The sequence below is a fragment of the Calidris pugnax genome, unplaced genomic scaffold (genome assembly GCF_001431845.1).
Source record: "Calidris pugnax isolate Ruff unplaced genomic scaffold, ASM143184v1 scaffold21, whole genome shotgun sequence".
NCBI lineage: Eukaryota > Metazoa > Chordata > Aves > Charadriiformes > Scolopacidae > Calidris > Calidris pugnax.
This window is the reverse complement of record NW_015090770.1, coordinates 1,464,248-1,473,578: the sequence shown is the minus strand read 5'-3', so window position 1 is coordinate 1,473,578 and position 9,331 is coordinate 1,464,248. Positions and strand designations below refer to the sequence as shown.

General features: G+C 47.8%; 1 protein-coding gene across 1 annotated transcript in view; it reads left to right on the top strand.

Moving 5' to 3' along the window:
- The first annotated feature begins 1,601 nt into the window (after positions 1 to 1,601).
- Positions 1,602 to 9,331, top strand: part of EN1 (engrailed homeobox 1) — a 20,072-nt gene continuing 12,342 nt past the window's right edge. The window contains exon 1 of the mRNA XM_014938914.1: positions 1,602 to 1,616. Coding sequence (XP_014794400.1) covers positions 1,602 to 1,616 — 15 coding nt within the window. The remainder of the gene's footprint in view (positions 1,617 to 9,331) is intronic.

The window sequence follows — 9,331 nt, the reverse complement described above, 5'->3', positions numbered from 1 at the left end:
AGCATCTTCCTGCCCTGTGTTAGGATGAAATAGCTGCAGTCCTTGATCTTTGGGGGAAGGTGGCAGGATATTGCGTCTTGTAAAAAAAGTAGAATAGAATAGAATAGAATAGAATAGAATAGAATAGAATAGAATAGAATAGAATAGAATAGAATAGAATAGAATAGAATAGAATAGAATAGAATAGAATAGAATAGAATAGAATAGAATGAAATAAAATAAAAAATGTGTATTCTGCACACATTGACTATGACAGATCCAGGTAGATGCCTGATACCCCAGGGCTACATTTTCTCCAGCGCTTTTCAGCACTCTGCAAATAACAGAAACAATTTATAAAAAGATAAAACTATCAGTGACTTTGACTAGCCCAGAGCTCCCTTCTCTCTCCCACTTCTTCCTTGTGTATCAAGGAAAGAAGACTATTCACATCCATTCAATGGAGGAGCTGATGGCTCGAAGGAGCAGGAGATGACCTCCTCCCTCCCGCTTCCTTCTGTGGCAAAGGGATGAGGATCTGCAGGGTTTCTCTTAAAAACCTTCTCCCCGGGCCCGCTGGCTTTGCAACCTGCTGGCGAGTTAATGTGAAACAGAGCCCTGGAAAATGCAGAGGGCGAGAACAGCGAAGCCTCCCGGGGGTGTGGGGTGGATAAATCACGGGCAGGCCGGCCGGGAGGGGAGTCGCGGGGCCGCCGAGTCGTAAAGGCTGGGGCTGCTCCATAGGCCTGGGCCGCTCGCCGGGGCTGCTCCTCAGCTCGCTGACAGAGCTCTGCCTCACAAGCCCAGTCTTCAAAGCATTCCTGTCTTTACTGTCGAACGCACCAAATGTCTCCCACAGCTGTTTAGTTGGTTTGTGAGCCTTGTTAAGTGCCAGGTTTATCATAGCTTTCCCAAGGAATGCGTGCTCCCAACAAGTAGCTGAAAGATATTGTCTGGTTCAGCCAGCTGAGGACTTCAGCCTCCTCAGAGCAGCCCAGGCTCTTTGGAGACTAGCTGGGAGTGTACAATTAGTTTCTTTACCCAGGCAAACGCTGGGCAGTTTGATGTGTTTAATTGAACCTGATTGTCCTTTGAGTTAATGTTCTGCTGGGGAGCGAGGTGCAGGGAGCATCAGCATCATCACCCTCACAATGGTGGAAAAGCCCCAAGCATCGCTTGGGAAGCCGTTCAGATAGTCATAGGCTTTCAGACATGAAGCCTTTAATCAGTATGTTTATACTAATGTCACCATAAAGAAATACCTGTCACCGAGGGCTTGTCCACCTCCAGCTGGCAGAGCCCTCTGAGCAGACAGCCTGCAGACAGGCAGATCTAACGCTGTTATCTGCACCTTGCGTCCTCTCCACGCCGTAAGCCAGAAAAATTTCCCTTCAGTGGCCACGGCTGCATCCAGATCAGGGTTTGTTTTTCTGTTGGAGCAATATCAAACCGTGCCCACCCTCCTGGCGTAAGGCGAGATGTCTGGGAGCTGTACCCCAACGCAGCCCGCGTCCCTGCGGATTACACCTCGCACAAGCTACTGGCTATTAAAGTTTCTTCCGCAGCGTTAAGCAACTCTAAGCTTTCTTTGAAGTTCACTTTAAAAACCTCTCAAAGCCGTAATGGGCGATGTGAAGGTGAGATATATAATGGCCACAATAACCTTATAAAGCACACAGAGAGACAGCCAAAGTACTTGAGTACTGCGGAGTACCGAGTCACAGAGTAAATGGGCTTAAGAGCCTGCCTCTCTCATTTGCTTATTCAGCTGATTGATGAGACCATAAGCTCCCCATCTGCAAGCTCTCTGGGCTCTTCCTAAGCTGGGTTTGTCCATGACACATGGTTAATAATATTAATTATTGTCTCTCTCATCTTCAGGGAGAAGAGCGCGCTCCGAGCCAGAGCAGAGGAGAGCCCCTCTGGTCATGGGCTGCAACCCGGGCACAGCGGGCAGAGGCAGAGCAAAACAGGGAGGTGAAATATTCGGGAGAAACATGCCAAGATGGGGTTTGCCCTCCTTTTGCAACTGGTAAGAGGAGGCTTGCAGACGGGCGCCGCGTGCCCTTGGATGGAGGACACAGGACAGAAACTAAGCAGTGATTTAAAATCCTTCACTAGGGGATGATAAAATTACAGTATGGTGTGAAGGCATGGAAAAGTAAAAACTATAAACTAGGACAAAACAGATTGTGAGATGATAAATCAACTCTGCTTTGAAAGGGATATGAAGTTAGGTCACTGATGAAAGTGATTATACAAAGCTCAGATTGTACAGCACGCCGCTGTTTTCAGTGCAGTCTTAAAGTTTTGAATGTGAAATTCAGAGTCAGAGACACAGATTTACATAAGTTGAAACAAATAGTTATTAAAAGATAGCCTGAAGAACTGAATGGAAATCCTAACTGAAACCATGTAGAAAAGAAAGAATTCCGTTGGAAGGAGAAAGTGTGAGAGTGCAAGGGGTGGAGGGACACACTTCATTTCCAGAAAAGTGAAAAGAAAAAAAATAAGGTTTAAAAATGTTACAAAATCTGCTTTTCCTCCATTCAGCTTCCCTGGATGTGAGTGTTGGTGGACGTCAAACTGCCAGCAGTTCAGGTGTCTTGTGCTTCCCTCAGTGGCAGTAGGAGGTTGGATGCCATCCCCAGCCAGACCCCAACTCCAGCTTGGGTGGACACCTTCCTGAAAGAGTGGACGAGAAGCTGGAGCCATATTGGCTTGCACTGGGATGGTGTCACAGGCACCAAAACATTTCTTAATTTTTCCTCCTTGGGATTAGTTGGTTTTAAGTCCCAGATTGGACCACCTTAAATGAAAGATGGTTTGACAGGACAAGGGGTAACAGTTTTAAATTGGAAGAGGGGAGATTTAGATTAGATACCAGAAAGAGATTCTTTCCTGTGAGGGTGGTGAGGCACTGGAACAGGTTGCTCAAAGAAGTTGTGGATGCCCCATCCCTGGAGGTGTTCAAGGCCAGGCTGGGTGGGGCTTTGGGCAACCTGGTCATGGCAGGGGAGTTGGAACTTGGTGATCTTTAAGGTCCCTTCCAACCCAAACCATTCTATGAGTCTATGATTCTATGATGGTGGTTGTTGGGATTTTTTTAGTGTATGGATCAAAATAAGAGGAATTGAACTGGATGCAACGGCTATTGCACTTTTCACTTGATTCTCAACTTAGCTATAGTTACAGAAATATTTAGCCTTTTTCAGTGATCCTAGCAATGAATATTCTTGAGATAAAGGGGAACATGTTCACAAAATCAACTCTGCTGGTCATGTCCCACCCAGCTCCAGCCTCTGAAACCCATGGATTGGATTCTTCCTTGGCATAAGAGTTACAGAAAGAATCAGTTTGATTTGATGAGTCAAAAGCTTACCCAGCATCAACCTGGGTTGACAGTTTCACTTCAGCAAAACCAGATTATTTCAGATGTCTATTAAACTGGACTGACTGGTATTCCCATTGCCATGTATATACACACACATACCAGACAATAATCTCCTTAACAACCCACAGATGAATTCCTTAGCTTATGAATCTGCCAGAAAACACATAATTTTCCCCATCAAGGAATGTTGCTTGGCACATCTTTAATATATCACTTACGCAGCCCTCAATCAACCTAAATGATTCATCTAGCAGCATCTCTTAGGCGAGGCTTTACGTGATTGAATGGTTTATCCTCACTGAAAAAGCACACACCATTCAGTCCCACGTATGAACTATAAAAGTTATTAATAACTAGGAATTATTTAGATAAGAGCCATGAGGCCATCTTTAGCCCGGGTGACTGCAGCTGGACTGCTTTGAGCTCCGTCAGTAAAAATCAGCCAGAATTTGCCCCCGTGGGAACAGATCAGAGGCTGGCAGGCTCAACAGCAACGCATGCATCATATTTTATGTTGTGTTTTGCAGTTTATCAGCCTTCGGATTAAGATTTATTGGTGCTGCCTTGCTGTTTAGTGGTCGTAACTCACGACGTGCTTGTTGCTTTGCGGCGCTGCTCTTGCACCCGTGCCCGTGACGGAGGGGCTGGTTCTCACTGCAGACGTTTCCATCGTACCAAACTGTGGCCCCTTGAAGGAAAACCATCTCAAGCAGCAACACGGGTCATCCATGTCTCTACCAGGCTGCTCCTCCTCTTTACGTGGTGTCTCACATCCATAAGAGGCCAGGGGACAGAGCTCTTCACCCACCGCTGTGCTCGGCTGTGCTACGGGGTTGACCACCTCCTGGATGGAGACGCCGATGATTAGCTTGAGGACAGAGCACAGCAAGCTGTCTGAGCCAGCACAGCCAGCACATTGTCCAGGGCACCTGGGAAGTCATTTTTCATCTGTGATATCTCCCTCTCCTCCAGGGCTGGATGAATTACGTCAAGTTCCTTGGACCCCAGACAGGCGAAATGGGGTTATAGCGCCATGTGATCTCAGCTACAGTTCCCAGCCCAGCCTCCTGATGTTGTGCACAGACGTGGTAACTTGGCTCCTTTCCTGCTTGGAAACATTTGTTTGGATGGTCTGAGACTTTCTCAAGGTTGTGGACCCCCGCCATAGGGTGTTACATGGCTTTAGATAAGAAATCTCCATAAAACTGTAAGCAATGTGTCTTCTGCAGTAAATCTTTTTTCTTAGTCAAGAGTGAAGCAGTCACATTATGTTTCCTTACATTGCAGCCCACCTGTTGCAAGGAAAGTGCCAAGAAAATTATACACCAGTGGGAAAGTGTAGATTGCATAGATGGCTTGGACCCAGCAAGAGCCTGTGTGGCTGTGGGACACACATTAAAAATTACCCCCATCTATGAAGCTTTCTTTGTGCAATCGGAAGGAGGGAATCCCTGGCTAGATGGAGACAAGTAATCTGCTGGCTCAGACACCATAGCCCTAGCTGCTATCTCCCCATCCAAAAGAAAGAGGATTGCATGGATGTTGGACAGACAGATCCTGTGTAGCGTGGCACTGTGGTGATCCTCAGGGTGCCTGAGGCTTGAGGAACAGCCTTCATTTCCCTGCCTGAACCTGGTGGCTCCCTCCTGTGTCGTGTGGCCATGAGTGAGGAGTCAGCTGGAGACACTGCGTGTTGCACACTGCACCGTTGGGGTGTGCAGTGCTGGTACAAGCCACCCTGGTAGACAAAATAATGGGCTTGCTGGTTAAACTAGAGGTTTACAAGTCCGGAAAAGATTTCTTGACATTGAGTGGTTTAAATGCCCTTTATTTAGTGAATAATTATTGCTAATGCAGTATTTCTGAAAAGATTTTTAAAAGCCCGTCAGAGCCTTGTTCTCTGCTGTCAGGGAACATTTTGCTTTTGCACCAGCACCTGTGCAGCCAGCATGAGGATGGATGGGACCTTCATGGCCATGGGGTCTAATCCTCATTATTTGCTTCCTATAGTCCCATCTCTGAAAAGTATCATTTTTCACACTCCCGTTGGGGTTCGTCCCTCCCACTTTGACTGAGAAGTTGCTCCTGGAAGTTTCTGCTGCAAGGGCTGGAGATGGCCCTCCCATCTGCGGTGCGCAGGGATGCCCGGCCAGCCCGCAGCCTCTGCCCGTGTGCCAACACTGCTTCCCACAAAAGTACTTTTGTTTTATATTTCTCTTCCTCTGTAGCACTGTCATCAAATGAGCTAATTAAAAAAACCCCAAAACCAAAACCAAGACCAACCAGCTGATGCAGCAGCGCTGGGTGCTGGGTAGGGAGCCACCACGGATCTCCTCCTGGGGCCACACCAGCCTGGGAGGACTCTCACACCAGTGACACTTCTGCAGAGGTCTTCTCTCCTGCAAGACTGATGCTTACCCTCCTACCCTGTCCTGAGCTGTGTGTGAGAGGGGGGACCCGCAAAGCCGAAAATACCCATCCAGGGGTAAATAAACAAACCAATAAATAAATAAGTAGATCTCACTCAGGGTGCAAAGAGCAAGGGGCTCAGGAGGCAGCTTGGCTATCCGAGCACGGCAGGAGGAGCAACGTGCTGGGATGTGGAGCAGCTCAGCTGTGATAGCTGGCGAGAGCCACAAGATGTCTCTGGAAACCAGCATTTGGACAAAAAAGGCATTAATAACCCCAAGAAAGGGGCCGGGCTCTTTCCATCTGCAGTGAGCGCTGAGCCCCGGCGATGTCGGCTCCACTGAGCCTGTGCGGCCCCACTTGCTCAAGCCCCCTCTCCATCACCGTTTACTCCAGGTGAGAATTTGGCCTGTGAGGTTGCACCCATGGCATTTCCGCAGTGCACGGATGAGAATTGTGGATCAGTAAAATCACCAGTGGATTAAAAACTATATTGGCTTCTGAAGTTGTGGGACAAACAGCAAAGCGCCTACACCGAAAACCAGATTAGAGAATAATCACAGTGTGGCAGGAAACAGTAAAAACAGGAGCAGTTGTCTCTAGGAGCCCTTCTGCCACATGTTCCCTGCACACCAGAGCAGTGTCTGTGTGGCTTTGGATCTCTGGGGGTCCATGGGCACCGTGGGGCACAGCAGAGCAGTGCCCACAGCTGGCCGGGGTCTCAGCCCAGAGCAGAGATGGATAATCCCTTTCTCCCTTAGGGTACTGCCTCTGCTGCAGGTCACCCCTGAGAGAGCTAAAGGAGATATTTTCAGCTTCTGAGACGTTCCCTGTGGGCACCGTAGGCCTGGGTTTATAACTTCCAAATGTGCTAACTCCTATGGGGTTTGGCTACCTGCAGTGACACCCCCAGGGATTGATGAGCACAGAGAAATCCCGCTGTGGCGCACCCACAGCCAGACGTTATGGGAATGAGCTGTCTGTCCCTGACACAGGGAAAAATCCTGTTGAACGTGACTCAGAGCTCAGCAGAACGCCTGCAGGTCCTGATCCTGCATCCGTGTCAGTCACTCGGGGAACTCCTCTCCCTTTCACCAGCTCCTCTTGGCTCCCTAGTAAACAACTAGAGAATTGTAGGGTGGAAAAGGCCCGTGTAAGTGTAAAGTTGTTATTAAGAAATAGGCAAAGCACAGTAACTGGTGACTCACAAAGTTTAATGTGAGAAAACAAAGCTATCCTTCAATGGACCACATGGAGAGACAGCAGTTACTGTAAACTGGAAAACCTCTTTAACATCCAACTACAAATGTGTGGCAAATAAAATCCATTGCCCACCAGGCTGAGTGATTCTAAATATCGTTTGGTTTAGGATTTGTTTTCCTTCTTACAAATCATAAGGCAGTCATTTAAATTAATAATAAACAAGTTATGGGGATAGTGGGATTTTTAATGAGCTGTTTCTGGTTGGGGGGGTTGCCTTTACAGAAACTCCTCTACTGTATTGCAAATGCCAGTGTTTAGCACTAAGGCGATGTGGTGAAAAGCCCATTAGTCTAAATCTTCTTGAACAGAAGGACCAAACTTTGTTCTTGCAGCGTGTTTAGGAAAACTCCCCCAGGACTGAACTATCATTACATCACTTTGCTCGAGGCACAGACATTTGGACCGAGCGGGACAAGAAAAAAAAAGATGTAGTCAATATTTATGGTAAGATTAGTGGAAGGTTGGCTATTGCTGCACAACCAGCCCAGCAAAGCCTGCCCTATGGCAGCTGAAGGTCCTCCTTAGGCTCTCAAGAACAAGTTTAAAGCCTTTTTTTCCTACAGAGGCTAGCAGATTTTCAGTAACTATTTGCAGACAAGATGCAAGAGGATGCTGGATGCCAGGGTGACATGTGGGTGACAGGGTCAGGCCCTCTGCAACACTCAGGGCAGCTCTAGCAGGGGAATGACAACAGAAAGGGTGGCTTTGGGGCAAACCCAACCAACTGTGCCTCAGCACTGAACGTGAAGGGCATCCTTGGCATCTGTGCCCTGAGCCTCCCCGCAGTCACAGGTCTGGTGCTGGGGGAGGGAGATAAGACTCCCAGATTTTTTTCCACATGGACTATGAAGACAGGAACATTTACCTCACTGCTTTCCAGTGGATCAGATGGAAAAAAAAAATAATGATGCCAGGGTAGTTTTCCGTTTCATTATACAGCTAGGGAGCTGAGAATTATTCTTACTAATGCCATTGTGTAGAAATCAGAATCAGATAATTTGGAGCTCTTGTTGTAGAAGATCATCAAGATTTAGTGGGACATTTCTTGATGACATTTAGCTTGACTTCTACCTCCCAGCTTGCCTGAGATGCTCTTTCTGGTCAGGAGGTACCAGTCTCCCTCCAAAATGCACTGTAACTCAGAAGCAGAAGACCTGTTCCAGAATTGCTACCCATCCAAAGAAATGCTTGCCCCAAAGGACCAAAATCCCACAGCACATTTAATTTTCTTCACGAAAAAAAAATAAAATAAAATAAAAAAAGCTGTGGTCCTTCATCTGGGATCTGTGTCTCTCAGGATGTCTGGGCTGAGGCCTCAGGCGGCTGAGGGATGTTGTGTATCCAGCTAGAGGAACCCACCCCAACCCACAACCACCCTTCCCACAGCCACGGCTTTGTGCAAAATGACAGAGAGGGTAAAACGGCGAATGCGAAATCTCCTGAGTGAAAAGGAATTAGTAAAACCCCATATTCATGAAATATTGAGAGCTAATTATATGTGCATCGGAAACCTCTGGGGGAAGGGAGATGGAGGCCTTTCATTAGACGGTAACTGGAACTTTTTCATCATTTGTCTAGCTCAGGAATGTAAGGTTGCTGTCTGGAGAGGGATGTGGGATTTGGCTGCGGGGCTGGGTGTGCAGGTGAAGTGCCATGCTAGCAGAATATTTCTATTGTACTCTGGCATGTCTTGGAAAAGGCTCTCAGCTGTAGCAGGTCCATGGGGCTGGTTGCTCCTACATCTCGGTGTTCCTTCAAGACCTCTTCAGTCCTATGCACCAGGAGAAATCATTGCTCCCAGAATATTTTTTCCTCTTCCTCCCACCCAGCCCCTAAATGGGTCCAAAGTCCCATTCCTTGCTTCCAAACTGGTCGTGGTTTCTCCTGGAGGGTGCAGACCCCAATCTTTGCCTGTCTGTCTCCAGAAAGTTCAGTTTCTTTGCTTTTGACCTGCTCTCTGCTTTTGAGCAGCTGAGACAAACGCACCATAGACCAAATTCAAGACCAAGATCAGAACTGGTGAAGAAGGGGGAAAGTTTTTTGTGGTGGAACCGGAGATAAACACCGCAAAGGAAATCCTGCTCACTGCCCAGCCAGCAGTGCCCAGCAGTGCCCAGCAGTGCCCAGCAGCCACAGGGCAAAGGAAAAAGGGGTGAAAAAACCAAAAAAAGTAGCCTGCAGCGGGTGAGGGAGGGTTTTCTCTCTCTCAAAGCTTTGCAGGGACTTTAGACAGAAGGACGGCTCGGGGAACCCCATCCCAGCTTTCTGCCCTTCGCTGGGAGGGCA